Genomic DNA, 18,214 nt, shown 5'->3' with positions numbered 1-18,214 from the left:
ACCAATGTCCACAATTAGGAAGAGTTGTTGTTGATCTCCATTTCATTTCTTCGTGGATGCCTTTGTAATGTGATATTATTGGATGGCGTGTTTTTGTTGCATGGACTATGGGACTATTTTGGTGTGGCATGACTTTCATGGCTTTTAAATTGTTCAAACTATTTGCATGTATTTATTTGAAATTTTGTATTAATTCTGAATTTATTTGAGAAAAATTGTCATTTAAGCCGGACTATCAGGGCACCGCTATGGGCAGAGCCCCCCCAGTAGGGCAGCCACTTGTGCCGGCGCCCCAAAAACAGCTAGTCTGGAGCTATTGGCGAACATAGTTTAGTGGGTGCTGATGTAGATGCTCTTACATTTTGCTTAGGTAATGGCCTTCCCACCTGATCAACATGCTCATAATATTTAAGACTAGAAGTCAAAACTTCAGGTGTTACTCACTTCTTATCATATATCTTTTGGTTATTATTATTAGCCAAGTTCTACATTTTCAACTAGAAAAATAAGTCATGTCAAACAAAATATATATGATTTGATTTACCTCATATCACATCCAATTACTGCAATAGTAAGAATATTGCAAACCAATAGATGTTGCATTCAGCAAAGTCACCATATGTTTAAACACAGCTTGTTGGCTTTGGATTTTCTTTTGTATGAAGTAGGGTAATGCCGGTGTGTTATCAATCGGACTACTCATAAATCATGTCTTGTACGCAAACAAGAGAAGTTATGCATCTTTCTGCTATGTCTTCGTTTTTTGCTCTGTTTGGGCTAAATCCCAAAACTTCTGCTAAGTACTCTGCCTTGTACTGTAAAAAAAAAAAGAGTACTCTGCCTTAGTGTCCATCGGCTCGGCTCGGTCCAGGAGCAGCTCGCTTCCATTGCTGATACGAACCTAGACCGAGATCTTCCTATATATGTATTGCTGTTGGTTTAAGCACGGGGGCCAAAATTCAACTCGGGATTACCTCAGCCGAAAATTAAGTCAGATGACGAATATCTAAACCTCGACATGTGCATTAAACTGCAGATGCCATTATACTTAGTATTAGAAGCTTGTAAACACCGTGCTGACTTTACATGAGTTTCTCTGTACTGGCAGAATTTCCTTTATTACCTCTGGAATTCACGAAACTGACACACTATCCTGACTGAAAACTCACGCTGGAAGGACCCAAAAATGCCAGCATATATTACTATCAAAAGAATTAATCCCAGCAGTGTGGCCCCCAATTATAACCTAGTTGACGTTATGGAAGGAGTCGATGATGGCGTCAGCAAGATACTCGCACTTCGCCAGGTTCAATCCGGCCAATGAAATTCTCCCATCCTTGGTCATGTATATGTGCCATTTATCAGTCATGTTATCACTCTGCAAAAAAAGGAATTCAGAACATGATGCGGTATAGTGTGCCAATCGCATGGTATTTGCAGACATATCATTCAGAGATACATGTGTGTGTTTAAGTGTTTTGAGGTCAGTCCCCTGGTTCAATGACTATTCACAACACTATTCAGAGATAATCTGTAAATTGAGTGTGCCATTTGTGGAATTTGAAGGCAAGTACCTGGGTTCTGTTCAAGCCCGTGTAGGAGAACATGCCTATCTGGCTCAGAATGAAAGACCAGTCCTTGCCAGTCTGGTCCTTTGCTGATAAGCTATCATAAAGCTTCTGCCGTACATTCTTGATCCGCCCAGCCATTTGTGCCATCTCTTCTTTCCATTCACTGAACATGGTAGGGTCTCCAACAACATTGGCGACGATCTTAGCACCATGAACAGGTGGGTTTGAGTACATGGGCCTTGCCAACCGTTTCAGCTGGCTCTTCACCCTGCAAAGCTTATAATGTCATAATACAGAAGACAAAATTCATGCTTGTTCTTACAAATCAAGTAACTATTGCAAACATTTGGTTCCTCTTCCTTTTTCTTGCCCATGAAGCAAGATGAAATAGTTATAGTGTTTGCCCCTAATCAAGGATATTACAGTGCAATGGTGTGAAACTAAGGCAGAAAGCCAAAATTAGCATTTCCAGGAACTGAATAAGAACAAAAACATGTGTAGGCAGGCAACATTTGTAACACAAGATTACCTATCTGCAACTTCTGGTGCTGAGCAAATGACATTAATTGCACCAATTCTTTCTGCATATAGACCAAGGTTCTTGCTGTAAGACTGCGCAACAAACACTTCCAGGCCACGCTCAACAAAAAGCCTGACAGAATATGCATCTTCATCAAGGCTTCCACTGGCAAAACCCTATAAAGCACACATAGCAGTCAGTAAGAGATAAATTGTGAAAATGGAAAAGGAGAGTCAAAATCAAACCCATTCACCTGATATGCAACATCAAAGAAAGGCATATGGTTTTTCTCTTGAATCACATCTGCAAGTCTCTCCCACTGTTGCGGAGTTGGGTCTATTCCAGTTGGATTGTGAGCACAACCATGTAGCAGAACAAATGACCCTTCTGGGGCAGCCTATTTTGCAAAGAGTAAACACATAAATTAACAGCACAAACAATAACCACACATAAGACATTAACAGTAGCAAAAAGAAAAGGTGACTGTTCATTTCCAGATTGCAGTTTCTTATGAGTGTAACCCAATTGAACAAAAAACCACATAACAAAATTCTTCCAATTAAAAATTGCAAAACAAACAGAAATATTTGGATTACAATTCATATTTTGGCACAGATACTCAAGTACCTGTATGTCAGCTATCATTCCCTCAAAATCCAGCCCAACAGTCTTGGGATCATAATACCGGTACTCTGACCAAGGTACCCTGGCATCATTGAATATGTTCTTGTGGTTACCTGTTAACATACAAAAAATTTGGACAAAATAGAAGTTTCACAGTGATATTCAGCACAAAAGCAAGAATGAAAAATACACTTCTGCACATGAAGTCATGGAAGATTCCATTTCCATACATACCCCATGTAGGAGATGATATAAGTACTTTTGCATCAGGGAAATATCTTTGAATAAATGCCGCTCCAAGGCGTAATGATCCAGTCCCTGACAGAGACTGAAGAGTGGCAACCTACAGTAGGAGTGATTACTGAATAAGGTTAACTGAACATAAGGCAAAGGAAACGCCCCCAATATATGTCGATATCAGGATGCCAGACAGTCCTAATATAACAAGAACGATGGCAAGGACAGCATAGCAATACCCGTCCTTGCTTGATGGCGGGATTATCAGCTCCAAGCAATAGATCTGCGGTTGCTTTGTTAAATGCAGCTAAACCTTCAATAGGCAGATACTGCACCATAAAATATGCTATCAGACTTAGGAATAAAAAGGAAAACATGAGTGCTTATAACCAAGTTCAAATCATCTGAATCGCAAGGTTCCACCATACCTCCTTGAATTCTCCTTTCTCCAGCATGAGATTTTCAGCCTACCACATGTAACAATAGAACATCACAACAGGAATCTAAACTAATCCGGAAATGCTAGGACGATTAGACTTACCTTCTTGACTACGTTCAAGACAGCGGGCTGTAGCTCTTCCGTTCTGTAGGCGCCAACACCAAGGTTGAGCTTCAGGTCACTGGTGTCTGCTCTAAATGCTTCCGACACGCCAAGAATTGGGTCTGGAGGGGCCATTGGCACTCCTTCAAATCGAGAAGTGTCTACTGCAAGTGCCATCGCGACACGGCCAAGATTCTTGCATCCAAAAAAAGCAAAGGAAAAAAGAAATCAGATTTCAAAGCACAAATGATATCACAAGATGCAAATCTCACACAGCTGACATCACATACAAAAGGATTATTCGGGGTAAACAGAAACTCTGGCCTAACCAGCTATACTACCAACTGTATCAAGCCTCAGTATTGAACAAGACATTCCAGAATGGTCCTATCATCAATACATTTAAATATGTATACTACTATACCGAGCACACCATATTATCACTGCAAACTTCAGGGATAAAAATGCTGCGCGTGAAGATCCTGACAGAATTAAAACACAACTTCATTTTTGCTTGTACTCATAAGACACCTAGGTATATTTTATTATGTTTACAGACGCAGTATGAAAGTTATTACTGTATTAAAAATGACATAATCCATCAAATCCTTATGAGCCAGCATAGATTTTTTTTAATGATTTTTTGAGTAGCTAAGCAGCAAGCCAATGAAAATTTGAAATACCAAAGATGCACGCCTTCTAAGAGCTTGTGGCATCATGCAAAATCGGAAATAACTCACAGAACAAACTACAACTCCATTATGAACGTTACCACTAAACCACTCACTAGCAGGCCTGAATTGCCAATCCAGAAAATCCATAGCAGGACACGAACCAAACCATTAACCAATTGAACAAACCAGACATCGGATCTAGGAAAAGCCAGGGCGGCGACATAGGATCAGATCAATCACCTTCCTCGCGACCCCCACGCGGCATCCGGCCATCCCATCCTTCCTCCCTCCTCCAAACACCTGCGCCCACGACACACAAAAGAAACCTTCAGAAACCACTGCAAAAGAAACTACGGGTCTGGGGTCGAAGAGACGGGCCGTGCCTTGGACCGGGCGGCGGCGACGGCGGAGGCCGCGGGCGAGGAGACGGCGGAGGCCATTCGCGGGACGTAGGGAGATCGGCAACGCGGCCCGCGAACTGGCGATGAGCTGCAGCGAGGCGAGGCGAGGGTGATCTTGGATCAGAGCGGGTGGATGGCGATGGCCTTGGAGTCTCCGTCACAACTGAGGTTGAAGGACCGGCTCTGTTCTGCTGTCGAGTTCTCGAGCCGGAGATTCCGACGGGGAGGGTGACGTGGTTGACTATCAGCCGTCTGATCTGGGAGTACGGCGATTCCTTGCGTCTCGCAGGGAGCTAGCCGCCGCGCACGCCGCGATGGTTCTGAAAGCGAAAAAGTGTCTCCGGTTTCTTTCAAAAGCTATTTATATTCTTGTTAAAAACATGAATATACTTTCCTCTCAGAGATAACCCTCCATGATTCTTTTTTTTCAAGAGAGAGGAAAGTCAGTAAGAAAAGGAGAACTTCATCTATACATCTTTGCAAGTCCTTCCATATAATGCCAACCTTTTGTGTACATTTGTCTTGAGACTTGAGAGGCACCTCTTCAAAGTTTTTTAGTGTTGAAATGTCATTGCGTTTCTTTATCTTTGTAGACGCCTCGATGCTTTGAGGAGATGCAACTTGTTAGACTCGAACATGACATATCCTTTGAAAATACATGGTTGTCCATAAAAACACATGCAAATAAAGTCAATGTTGTGTTTAAATTTTTTTTTTTAAAGGTGAACACACATGTCAACTACGATGCCATCGTTACACTTCATTGACGGGAGGGTGAAAGGGTCATGTACCACATACAACGTTATCACCCTCACATTTTTCTGCTCCTCACTATTTGTGGTTGCCCTGACTTCTGTGTTCCCCACTTTCATGATGAATCACAAGGAACTCAAATAAATAAGAATGTTTACTTTGAGCATTCATTTCAATATGAATTAAACTAAATAAAAATGATTAAGGTGGATAAACCAATGTTCCTTTTTAGTAACCAAAAAGAACTCAAAGCTACCTTTTCCATATTATTAGCTCCCAATTGTTGAACTTTGGTGTGCTCGCCTTATTTTATAATCTGTTACTCGCTTCTATCCACAATACGTATCACTGAGTAAAAGAATGCATTTTCATTTTTAGTGGAAAAACAAAACAATGCACTTGAACACAAAAGAGGATGGACCTTTTTTAGCTTTTTTTTAGGATAACTTGCTCGCTTTATTGATCAAAGGCCAAAACAACAGAAATTAACAAAATATCATGGGGTTCAAGAAACCACAGGTGGCGCCCCGGGCCTAAAGAAAGAGCATGACGAGCTAAGCTATGAGCTTCCTAGTTTGATTTCCTTCCTTCATGGATAAAGGTTGATTTTTCAAACTCTAAACGGTGTACTAAGATCTCTTTGATAATCGGTGCATAAACGCCTCCTGAATGAACACACAATGAACAGGTGTACGTATGGAGTAGAGGCATAGCTAGGCACAAGTAAAAGTGTGGAGAGTCACGAGGAGTGATGCCGAGTGAGGGCTGGCGGACACCGCCGCGGAAACCTCGCCGTAGGCTGCTCCTTCAGCCGATCGGGCTAGGGAGATCGCCGGCAGATCGGCCGTCGGCCACTTCGTCGAGCCCTGGTTCGCGTTTTGATCTTCTCGGTGAGATCTCGGGAGGCGAGGAGGAGCTTTCTGTGGCGGAGGAGGTGGCATGGCGAGGTCTGGCTGATGAACCACGTGTTCCACCGCCGGATACCGCTGTTGTCCTCATCGGCGACGAGCTGCTCGGTGATTTCTGGTCTCGTATTGGCTATCCTACGGCGGAATCCCGTGTTTGGGAGAAGGCCGAGTCGAGGCCGACCGCGGCGAGGGCAAGATCTTCCTCGCCGCCAAGATCATCTGTTCGGGAAGAGGTTCGTCGATCGGCGTCTTCTTCTCCGTCGGGTCTGCGGCTGTCCAAGGCCCCGGTGCGGCTGAAGGCGTGGAAGGGTCCGTTGCCGCCGAGACGGGTCACGCCGCCGGCGGTTCTAGGAGACTTCTTCGTCGAGTCGCTGCCGGGCGAGAGAGGAGCTTTTTCGATGGTCGAGGAGTGGGTCGAGGATGGGCGGTCGGAGAAGAGGACGCCGGCGGAAGTGGCGACCTCGCTGGCGCAGTCCGCGGCAGAAGCGGTGATCGCGCCTCGGTTCCTGCCTCCGGAGGCGGGATCTTCGGATCGTGCAGGTGGGCCCCAGCAGAGGTGGGCCGGGTTTGCACATGCGGTGAAGGGCCTCCAACGCGCGGCACGATATCGTGGAGGAAGTCACGATCGCGTGATCTCCTCGTCTCGCCCTTCTGCCGTCGTCGCCGCTGCTTCTCTTCGCCACGTCGCCGCCGCCGCCAACGATCATCTCCAACCTTCGGCAGCGCGCGACCGTTCCTCCCCGCCTCCGTCACTCCCAACCCGCTCCTTCGCACAGGTGGTCGCGGGAGGCCGAGGCTGCGCCGCCATGTCCGGCCCGTCGCGGCCGACGGTGCCGCCCGGGGCATCAACGTCGACTCAAGGGGCTGCAGCGCCCACGCCTGCTGCGGTGCGGCCAGGTGCGCCCCCTGTCGCCGGCGCTGCGACGTATCTTGGCCCGCCAGGTTTCCAAGGATGGCCGGCCGGCGCCCCAATGCCGCCGCAGCCTGCCCCTGCACCGCGGCCAAATATGGGGTTTCGTCCGCCTACCCGCGCACCCGCTCCTCCGTTGCAGTACGTAACTCCGCAGCAATCTTACCAGCAGTTTTCTGGTCAGTACTATCAGTATCCGCAAGTGGGGCAGCAGTACATGCCGCAGGTACCTTTGCCACAGGTCGCCCCTACGCAGCCGCAGACTCAGCTGCCACCACCTCAACAGCAACCGCCGGCTCAGCCTGGTCAAGGGAAGAAAAGGCGGAAGAAGAAGGCGGTGGCCGTTGTGGGTCCGGAGACTGCCCCTCCTCTTGGGCAGCCCACCCCGGAGGCTATGGGACAGCCAGCTGTAATTGCACCGCAGGGTATGGCTGCTGCACCTCAGCAGATTCTTACAGTTGCTCCAGCTCCTGTTGCACCCGTGAAACAGAAGAAGGTGGGTCGATGTTGGAAATGCGATGTGAATACTCATACTACAAAGAACTGCAAGGTCATGCATTATTGTTTGGTTTGTGATTCTGGGGACCATCCGACTGTTAGATGCCCTATTCTGAAGGTTCCGAAGCCCATGAGCTTTTTTGTTGGTTGCGGTAATGATGCTACTCTTGACCTGCAGCTCCCTGACTCGGTGTATAAGCCCCAGTTGATTGCCTCTGGTACACCCACTGCTTTGGTTCAGGTGTCTGGTGAGGGGACAGTTACGGCGGCGGATATTCAGAGTCTCCTTGCACGTATGTGTCCTGGGAATCCCGCCTGGAGATGGGAGGCGTCTCCACATGGGGAGAAGGCCTTTCTTGTTGGGGTTCCTACACATGATGATTTGGCGAGGATAGACGGCATGCAGATGAGTGTGCCCAAGGTTCAGGCACAGGTTCTTGTCTCTACTTGGGAACACCAGGATATTGCTCCGGCCTTTGTTATGAAGCCAGTTTGGGTGCATGTTGAGGGTGTGCCGGATTCTGTGAAGCACTTTCTTGGGCTATGGGCTGTTGGGACTCTCATCGGTTCTACTCTTGATGTGGACTTATATACTCTTCGCAGTCAGGGGATTGTTCGCATTTTGGTGGCTATGCGGGATGTTTCGGTGCTCTCGAGAGATAAACGTGGCTATTTGGAGGTGGTTGCTTTGCTTCACCTCAATGGCTACAGATTTTGGTTTCGGAAGGAGGCGGATGGTTTCGAGCCCGACTCACGGTTTCGGCCTTTTTTCTGGAAAGATGGAGAGGATACTGATGATTCCCATGGTGCGGAGGTGACATAGGCATCCCAAATGGGCCTGCCGAAGATAGTACCCGGGGTTTACTGAAGGCCCACTACCCGAAGAATAAGAAGATTCGGGAGCCCAAGATGTATTTAAGGAAAGATAGAATTGTAATAGGAAGTGTTATTTGTAATCTTGCGGGATGAGTTAGAAACCTTCCCGGACTATGTAACTTGTATTACACGAATCCCTCGGCTCCGCCTCCTATATAAGGGGGAGTCGAGGGACACAGAGATCATCGAATCATTGTTTACAAACCCTAGTTTTCATAATCGTCGAGTACTTTTCGGCTGAAACCTTCGAGATCTACTTGCCCTCTACTTCCAACTAAACCCTAGCCTACAATCCATAGGCATTGACAAGTTAATACCTTGTCAATTGGCGCCGTCTGTGGGAACTAGAGGCGTAAGGATCTGATCTCGATGGCACGTTCAAGATCTTCGACATCATCAACTGCAAGCAACGCAATGGATCGAGGTAAACAGATCGCTGCTGGTCCTGTCGATTTTGTTCCTCACCCACCCTCCCATTTGGATGCATATGCGTATCTGGAGGAGCCTATGGAGATGACGTTCGGAAGGTTTCGCTTTCGCGTCGAGAAGGAAGGATCGTATCGTGTCGAAATTCCGATTTCGTCGGGACCGTCGGCGGTCGATTCTGATTTTTCAAGCTATACATCGTCAACCGAATCAGGAGAAGAAGAAACTTCGTCGACACGCTACGTCAGCACCAGGGCAAGAGAGAAACTCGCCAAGATCTTCAGCGACATGTCGTTTGAGTCATCTGCGGACTCATATATAAGCGATGGCTCAAGCGATGTCGACAGTTATGACTTCATCGACAAATCTATTACAGTGGGCAAGGTTTTCATCAATCTCAACGATGATGTCACCAAACCCAACATAGATCTGAATACAAAATATCATCAGATTTATGCCATTGAAGATCAAGAGGAAACATCTGAGGCTTTCGACGATCTGGGAAATCCATACGTCGATCCCTCCGATCTGCGACGAGGCCTGGGCAATAAATACGTCGGGCCACAGCCGCGAGACAGAGTTCAACTCTCGCAAGCAGCGTGGGATAGGGCCGCGAGAGCTATGGACGGCTCAGAACCAATGGCCACCACAGCTACGCCAGAGAAATTGCAAGCATATCAATATAGGCTCGCACGAGCTGCAAGAGAACTGGAAAAACAGACAGCTGAGTTAAACAGAAGAAAGGAGGCAGCTTCTGCATCCAGCAGGAGAAGGGCAGATCTGAGTCGACAATCTAGAACTTCGGGTGATAGCCACAGGGAGGCTCGGAACAGAGCAAGATCAAGGTTACAACACATACCCGAAGCAGAAAGAGAGCACTTGGTCCAAAACCTCGACATGTCTTTTATGTCGATAGATACAAGAGGAAATATCATCCCTAAGACACCAGAGGCTGGATATATGGCGACACACGCTTTTATCCTCGCATCTAAACCACCTCCAGGCGATCCAAGGGAAACACTATACAATATGGCGGTAGCAGGAGTTGGAGCTATGGGGACAGCGTTTGTATCAACGCCTCCCGAAGGAGCGGCAAGGCAAAATAGTCCACGACCTGCAGCAGCAACAGCAGCAGCACCTGAAGGACCAAGCGGAGCAAGAGACACGGCAGCACAAGCAAGGGTCGACAGAGCGCGGCAAAGCAGAAGGGAACATCGGCAATCCCTGGAGCTTAACGACGAAGATATGTGCGGTTTGCCATGCTTCACGAGGAGAGTCCGAAAAACTCGAGTTCCTTCAGGATTCAAGTTACCCGACAACTTCAAGAAATTCGACGGCCTTCAAGATCCAGAGGATTGGCTAGTTGATTATCTCGAGACAGTAAAGCTCACAGGAGGAACCAGAGCAACAGCTATGCAAAGCATCCAGGTGCATCTGAGTGGAGCCGCACGATCTTGGATAAAGAAACTTACCCCAGGATCTATCGACAGCTGGGAAAGCTTCGAGGATGTGTTCGTCAAGAATTTCCGGTCCACATGCAAGAAACCTGCGTCGTTGGAGGAGTTGAGAGCATGTCGACAAAAGCCAGATGAGCCAATGAGAAAATACATCCAAAGGTGGAACATCATCAAAAACTCGGCAGAAAATATATCTGACGAGAGAGCGATAGATGCGTTTGTCGCAGGAATCAGGCGTGGAGATTTCGTCGAGGACTTGGGAAGGACCAACCCAAAGACAGTATCCGCGTTAATGGAAATAGCAAACAGATGGGCAGATGGAGAAGATGCTGTCCACAACAAAAGGCACAGGTCGCCAGAGGAGGATCGTGGTCGAAATTATCAACCGAGGCGACGATTTCCTCGGCAGTACCCGAACTATGACGCTCCAGGACAAATTTCGACAGGTTTTCGGGCAAACACAGGAGGAAACAACAGAGATGATTATCAGAGAAGCAGTGAGCAGCGAGGCGATAACAGGGACGATTCTCGCAACAACAGGCAAAATAGCGGGCCTAGGTTCCCGAGGCCTTTCGTTTCCCCTGAAGAAATGATGAATGGGCCGTGTCAGATGCACTTTTTCCTCGACAGCAACGGAAAAAGACAGTCAGGGCACCTGCAGAAAGACTGTCGTAATTTCCAGGCAATGCTAAGGTATGCAGAGCACGCTAACGCTCGGGCAGCACAGAGAAATCCTCGAGAACCCAGGAGCGAGATTCACCTGCCACTACCTCCCGCGATTACAGAAGACAATCGACATCAGCTCAGAATAGCGGCAGCACCTTCACCACCACCTTATGTTGATCCTAACTCTAACGGAGCAGTGTCGATGATTCAGAAGGGAAGGCCATCCAATAGAGCTCAGAAAGTAATCTCACGGCAGGTGTTAATGGCAGAAAAAATGCCTCCACCAACTGTCGAGTATCTTAATTGGTCAGGGCAAGATATTGGCTTCACCATAGCAGATCATCCGCAGCAAGTTCCTCGACCAGGGCAGTCAGCACTTATTTTACCAGCAGTTATTGTGGGATTCGATGTCTCTCGAGTGTTCATAGACGGCGGCAGCAGCTTAAACCTTATGTATGCAGATACATTGAGGAAGATGAACATATCCCTAGCAAACTTGAAGCCAACAGACACAAGGTTCCACGGTATCACACCGGAGAAACCAAGTTACCCATTGGGGAAGATCAATCTCGACGTTCAGTTTGGAACCCGAGAAAATTATAGAATCGAGAGGCTGGAATTTGAAGTCGTGGATTTTCCGTCGCAATACCACGCTTTGTTGGGACGACCAGCATATGCTAGATTTATGGCGGTGCCACATTATACATACCTGTTATGGAGGTTGCCTGGACCAAAGGGACCAATCACGGTCAAAGGAAGCTTCGCCTTAGCCGGTAAGTGCGATAAGGATTTTCACCGGATATCAGAAACTTTCGGGATGCAAGCTGAGTATCTGGCGTCAAGGAGTATGACTGACTATGACGTGCTGCCAGACGTTGGAAGGCCAAACAATGAATCAACTTTCAACACCGAGAAAATTTCTAAGGAGGTGCAGATTCACCCGACAGACCCGAAAAAGACGACGTCCATCGCCAACGACATGGACCTCGCATAGGAAAGCGCGCTTGTCGAGTTCCTCCGTGAGAACTGGAAAATCTTCGCATGGTGTCCAGCTGACATGCCAGGAGTACCCAGGGAACTTGCCGAGCACCACCTCAACTTGGATCCCCTTGCGAGACCAATCAAACAACCCTTGCGGCGTTTTTCGGAACCAAACCGCAAAGCTATGCTATCAGAAGTAAATCGACTTAAGGATGCTGGTTTTATCAAAGAGATGTCTACAGAAGCCACATGGGTAGCTAACCCAGTGATGGTACCGAAGAAACACACGACAGTCCTTCGCATGTGCGTCGACTTTACGTGTCTCAATAAACATTATCCTAAGGATCACTTTCCCCTCCCAAGGATCGATCAAATCATCGATTCCACGGCAGGATGTGAACGTCTTTCCTTCTTGGATGCATATTCTGGTTATAACCAGATCAGACTAAAAGAAGACGATGAGGCCAAAACAGCGTTCATAACACCTTACGGCGTGTTTTGCTACAGAACAATGCCTTTTGGTTTAAAAAACGCGGGAGCAACATATCAGAGGATGATGCAGAAGTGTTTGGCGACACAGATTGGAAAAAACGTGCAATTATACATCGACGATGTCGTCATAACGTCAAAAAAGGGGGCAACGCTGATCGAGGATCTCAAGGAAACCTTTGACAACCTCAACAAATTCTGCCTCAAGCTGAACCCGACGAAGTGTTCCTTTGGCGTCCCAGCAGGAGAACTTTTGGGGTTTCTAGTTTCAGCAAGATGGATTGAAGCAAATCCCGACAAAATACAAGCTATCGTCACAATGAGGAAGCCAACAAAGTTGAAAGAAATACAGCAGTTAACTGGGCGAGTCGCAGCTTTGAGCAGATTCGTAGCCAGGCTGGGAGAAAAAGCGTTACCATTTTACGCTCTGATAAAGCAAGGAGATAAATTCCAGTGGAACGAAGAGGCCGACAGAGCTTTCGAGGATTTGAAACGCACAATTTCGACACCACCAATTTTAGTGGCGCCGAAGGAAAAGGAACCGCTCCTGCTGTATATTGCAGCCACGCCCCAAGTGGTTAGCACGGTGTTAGTCGTTGAAAGAGAAGAGGAAGGAAAACTCCATGGAGTGCAAAGGCCAGTATATTTCATCAGTGAAGTTCTGTCGCCTTCCAAACAGCGGTACCCGCAGTACCAAAAGCTAGCATATGGAGTAATTGCAACGGCAAGGAAGTTGCGCCACTATTTTTCGGCACACCCGATAATAGTAGTCAATGAAGCACCTCTCTCAAATATACTGAACAATCCAGAAGCTACAGGGCGTGTCTCCCTTTGGGGAATAGAACTTTCCCCTCGGGACATCACGTATGAAAAAAGAAAGGCAATCAAGTCGCAAGTTCTGCCAGATTTCATTGCAGAGTGGATGGAGCTACAAAACACGGGACCTCCAGATTTGTCGAGAACTTGGACCATGAACTTCGATGGGTCCAAGAGGGTAGAAGGAGCTGGCGCAGGAGTAGTACTTATATCACCTGAAGGCGACAAGTTGAAATACGTCCTTCGGATGACGTTCCCTAACGCATCTAACAATGAAGCAGAATATGAAGCCCTCATACACGGGATGAAGATGGCGAAAGCTTGCGGTGCAACTCGACTAAAAATCTTTGGCGACTCACAATTGGTGGCTCAGCAAGTTATGAACCAATGTGATGCAGTCAATGATAGCATGATGGCATATAAGGAGGTGTACAATGAGCTCGAGAAGCTGTTTGATGGATGCGAAGTAAACCACATCAGCCGATTGAGCAATGATGAAGCCGACGTTCTCGCAAACATCGGGTCGCAGTGCCTCCCAATCCCGCCAGGAGTATTTTGGGAAGAAATAGCGGAGAGATCCACGAAACCAAAAAAGGTGCAGAAAAAAGCAAAAGAAGAGAAAACTTCGACGCTTCCGAAAGAAACCACGGAGGATGAAGAGGAGCAAGAACTTGTGATGATGGTTCAAATTCCATGGATGCAATCATATATATCATACATCCTTAGGAAAGAAATACCCGACGATCCAGTTGAAGCAAGGCGAGTTATTCGACGATCCAAAGTTTTCACAGTGATCAAAGGGGAATTATACAAGCGAAGTATTTCGGGCGTCCTGCAAAGGTGTGTCACACCTGAAGAAGGAAGAATAATTCTGAAGGATGTACACGAAGGAATATGTGGCCACCACGCAAGTAGTCGAGCTATTGCAGCCAAAGTTTTTCGAGCAGGATTCTATTGGCTGACAAAGCAATTGAGGATGCCAAGGAAATAGTAAGGACTTGCGACGCGTGTCAAAGATTCGCCGCCAAACCTCACTCTCCAGCGGCGGAATTAACACCAATACCATTGTCGTGGCCCTTTGCCCAATGGGGACTTGACATGGTGGGCAAGTTGCACAAAGCTTCGCCAGGAGGATATGAGTACTTGCTGGTTGCTGTCGACAAATTCACCAAGTGGATAGAAGCAAAGCCGATAAATTCACCAGATGCAGCATCAGCAATAAAATTCGTGAAGGACATCGTTTTTCGATTTGGAGTACCTCATAGCATCGTCACAGACAATGGCAGCAACTTTACGTCAAAAGAGTTCAAGGCGTACTGTGCAGAGGTAGGCATCAAATTGCACTTCGCGTCAGTTGCACATCCTCAAACCAATGGTCAAGTTGAGAAAGCCAATGGCATCATCTGCAATGGCATCAAGAAACGCCTATTAGGACCACTGGAAAAAGCTCGACATACCTGGCCAGAAGAACTACCAAGTGTGTTATGGAGCATCCGAACAACACCAAATACAGCGACACAGGAGACCCCGTTTTTCCTTGTCCATGGAGCAGAGGCAGTACTACCAATAGAAATAGAGCACGACTCCCCCAGAGTCACAGAGTATAATGAAGATGCGTCCAGGAAAGCATTGGAAGATGACGTCGACGCACTTGACGAAGCTCGAGACGAAGTATTGTCAAGGGTAACCAAATATCAGCAGGACCTGAAAAATTACCACAGTCGACGTTTGAGACCAAGATCCTTTCAAGTCGGAGACTTAGTTTTGCGACTCAATCAAGAGCGCACTGAAAAACTCGAGTCGCCATGGCTTGGCCCCTACATCATAACGGAAGTAATTGAAGGAGGAGCGTACAGGATAAAGGACAAGAAGACAGGGGTTCCCGAGAAAAACCCTTGGAACGTAGCACAGCTCAGGCGGTTCTACGCCTAGAGTCGAAATATAGTCCTTCTCTGTAAAAATACAATGTACTGAAACGCCCGCGAGTTTTCAGACGCACTCTTTTCCTTTTCGGGGCACCGAGTGGGGCCGGAAAGGTTTTTAATGAGGCGGGCTCGCGGTGCTGCAACATAATAAAGATAGTGGAGATATATTTCTTATTTTTCGACACGCTCGGGGGCTCAACGCCTTCAAGTTTCAAAATACGTACAAGATAGACATATTAGACTTACCAAAATATTTCGCCTTGGTACACTAAATACCTCGCCAAATATTGGAAGTTAATAAAATCATAAACATAGTGTATGCGCAAAAGAAACTTATTGCTTTGGTCTAAAAACCTCGCAACAAAAATATAGAACTGTGATACCACGACACTCGGGGGCTTCCAACCCATCAATAAAAAACAGAGATATCTTATTATGACAGGAGGGAAAACCTCCGAGATAGAAAACAGTATAGACTCCAGCCAAAAGCTCGGGGATTCAGTGATCAAAAATACAGCTTGACAATATAGATTGTGTTTACAAATACACAAAAATATATCAATGATAGAAATACAGCAAAGAAGAGGAAAAAGTTTCAAGGGAAACCTAGCACATGATCTATGGTTATCCGCTCAGTAGAAGGACGAGTACTATGTTCAGCATAGCTTCCCTTCACGAAGAACTCAGAATCCATCCGAAGAAGCTCATCCATCATATCTTCAGCAACAGGAGTCACCAAATCATCAATCTTGCCCACATTTCTCTTCTTCTTTGCCATCTTCGCCAGGCAAGTAGGAACAATTTGATCTATGGGAAATTTTGGATGACAAATTTTTATCATCATCATGGCAAATCTTGCGCCAGCAGAAAGTTGAGCTCGCACAAAGCCATGAATTCGAGGAGCATCTCGAAATTTCTCCATTAAAGCTGGAAGGGTTTCTGGCATTTTGTTCCGAGGGAACATGGTCCCATAAACTAAAAATAAAGTCTTCGTACAGAAGTCAAGGAAATCGCGGACCTGAGCCGCGCGATCTTGAAATCTGACGATTTGGCGGGTGCGCTCAGGAGTAACCCAAAAATTAGTCCCATGTTGCGCAGCCAGTCTCAAAGAAACAAAGAGTTCGAGCTTCAACACGTTGGTCTTCGGCAGCAACATCCAGAAACGAGCCTGACACATCAAACAAAAAATCAAGCAACGAAGGGTGGAGAATAATATCCAATATGGTTACGAGCGGGAAACATACCTGTCATGTCCAAACTGGCATCAGTCATTAGCTGAAGCATACAATTTTCGCGAGAAGAAGCTTCAGCAGCTTCAGCAACAGCGGCATCCTTCGCAGCGATGGCTTCCTTTGCCTGTTGAAGAGCAATTTCCTCTCTCTCGGACGCTTGTCGAGATTTTTCCATCATCGCAAGAGTTTGTTTCTTCATGGATTGAAGCTGTTGTCGAAGTTCTTGCAAATCTTCCGACAAATGTTTGCTTGAAGAACCTTCGAGAGGGTTATCGTCGATTAGCATTTTCTTCGAGAAGGAAGAAGCAGGTGAAGCATCGGCAGAGCAAGGATTGGTCGAATAGTTGTCAAATATTAACTGGAAAAGAAAGCGCCAGGATCAATGATAATGCCAGAGGGAATTTCATTAATTTTTAGACAAATTTACATAGGCATTACAAAAGAAGTTTCTCCAAAAGGACTACCAGGATAATTGTCGCCACAGCTAATTTGGCGACAGGGGCAAAAGAGACAGAAAAAGCAAAAAACAAAGAGGCATGCAACTAGACCTCCGGCCTTGATGAGCTAGGAGTTGAAGCTGGTTTGATCCCGAGATAGGCCAGGATTTTCTTCGTGTTGGGTTTGGCTGCCTTAATCAACGACCTCCATCTTGACTGCTCTATCTGATCGGTGTCGCCAACCTTCATCCAATCAACAGTTTGTTGATCCGTCACGACCAGGGCAACAGTACTCTCGACAGCAATCTTCATGTTTTCCTGGCGCATCTTCAGTCCAAGGTCCTCTGATGAATTGAAGCTCTGGGCAAGGGCAAGGAAAGTCTTGGGCTCCTCTTTCTTCGGGAAGAAGTAGGGGAACAGCGCCGACAGTCCCGCATCAGCATTCGCCACGCCTTCACGAATTTCGGATCCATGAAGCTCCAGATAAGAAAGTGCGTCAAGGAGAGGATCATTGTCGGGATTCTCCAGCTCAAATTCTTGGTTTGTTTGACCTGCAATAGGGAATCAACATCGGTCAAAAGCAAGAAAAAACAGGTCCCATAAAAAATAGAAGGGACCGATAACATTACCCTGAATGCGTCGACTTTGCGATTTCAGGCGCTTGAGGATCCCTTGCTCACGAGTGGCTTGTGCGGCTTTGTGCTCGTTTAAAGCAGTTTCAGCATCTTCAATTTTCTTCTGCAGTTCCTCGACACTAGCAGCTTTTGCTTTGGCTTCATCAGCCTCTGCTTTGGCTTTGCTAGCAATAAGTTCAGCTTTCTTACGGGCCGCTTCACTTTGCTCCAGTTTTGGAGCAAGTACCTCGGCACGTTTGTTGGCCTCTGCAAGTTTCTCTGCCGAAATAAAAAAGAAAGGTCAAAAATTGCGACAAACGATAGGAGCAAGAAGTCAGAAACAACAACAGCAAAAAAAAAAAAAAGTTATCACCTTCAGTTCTGCTGGCATACTCACGGTACCCAATGAATTGGGACCCGATGCGGATAAGCTCTTTCATCATGGGCTGTCAAAGAAAGAGAAACATCGGTATAAAAAAAAGTGAAGGCGTAAAAAAGCAAAATATAGGAAATATAGATATTGGCAAGAAAATAAAAAAAAAGAGAGAACTTACATCATCCAAGAGCAGAGTAGAAGAGCTACCCAATTGAGGGGCAGGCTCAATGATCGTTTCAATCCTTGTCCTTTTTGGTGAAGGAGCAAGGGGGCTTGATGGCG

The 18,214-nt window shown here is 46.6% G+C and overlaps 1 protein-coding gene across 1 annotated transcript; it reads right to left on the bottom strand.

Moving 5' to 3' along the window:
- Positions 1 to 1,007: 1,007 nt before the first annotated feature.
- Positions 1,008 to 4,743, bottom strand: LOC127305154 (aspartate aminotransferase P2, mitochondrial). Its single transcript, XM_051335533.2, has 11 exons — positions 4,551 to 4,743; positions 4,408 to 4,467; positions 3,494 to 3,688; positions 3,381 to 3,419; positions 3,192 to 3,281; positions 2,950 to 3,058; positions 2,719 to 2,828; positions 2,345 to 2,488; positions 2,101 to 2,267; positions 1,575 to 1,839; positions 1,008 to 1,378 (listed from the first exon to the last, which is right to left on the bottom strand). Exons 1-11 carry the CDS (start codon positions 4,605 to 4,607, stop codon positions 1,247 to 1,249), a joined length of 1,368 nt encoding a protein of 455 aa, XP_051191493.1. The 5' UTR covers positions 4,608 to 4,743; the 3' UTR covers positions 1,008 to 1,246.
- Between the last annotated feature and the right edge of the window lie 13,471 nt (positions 4,744 to 18,214).

Source organism: Lolium perenne, chromosome 6, assembly GCF_019359855.2.
Source record: "Lolium perenne isolate Kyuss_39 chromosome 6, Kyuss_2.0, whole genome shotgun sequence".
Classification (NCBI taxonomy): domain Eukaryota; kingdom Viridiplantae; phylum Streptophyta; class Magnoliopsida; order Poales; family Poaceae; genus Lolium; species Lolium perenne.
Note: the sequence above shows the minus strand (reverse complement) of the source record. Positions and strands in the feature narration are given on the sequence as shown.

Excerpts from the sequence above, each read along its gene's own strand:
- LOC127305154 (XM_051335533.2), bottom strand. The coding sequence starts at position 4,607 with ATGGCCTCCGCCGTCTCCTCGCCCGCGGCCTCCGCCGTCGCCGCCGCC. Across the intron at positions 4,468-4,550 it reads TCGCCGCCGCCCGGTCCAAG|GTGTTTGGAGGAGGGAGGAA; the intron begins GCACGGCCCGTC and ends TCGTGGGCGCAG. Across the intron at positions 2,829-2,949 it reads TATATCATCTCCTACATGGG|GTAACCACAAGAACATATTC; the intron begins GTATGTATGGAA and ends GTATGTTAACAG.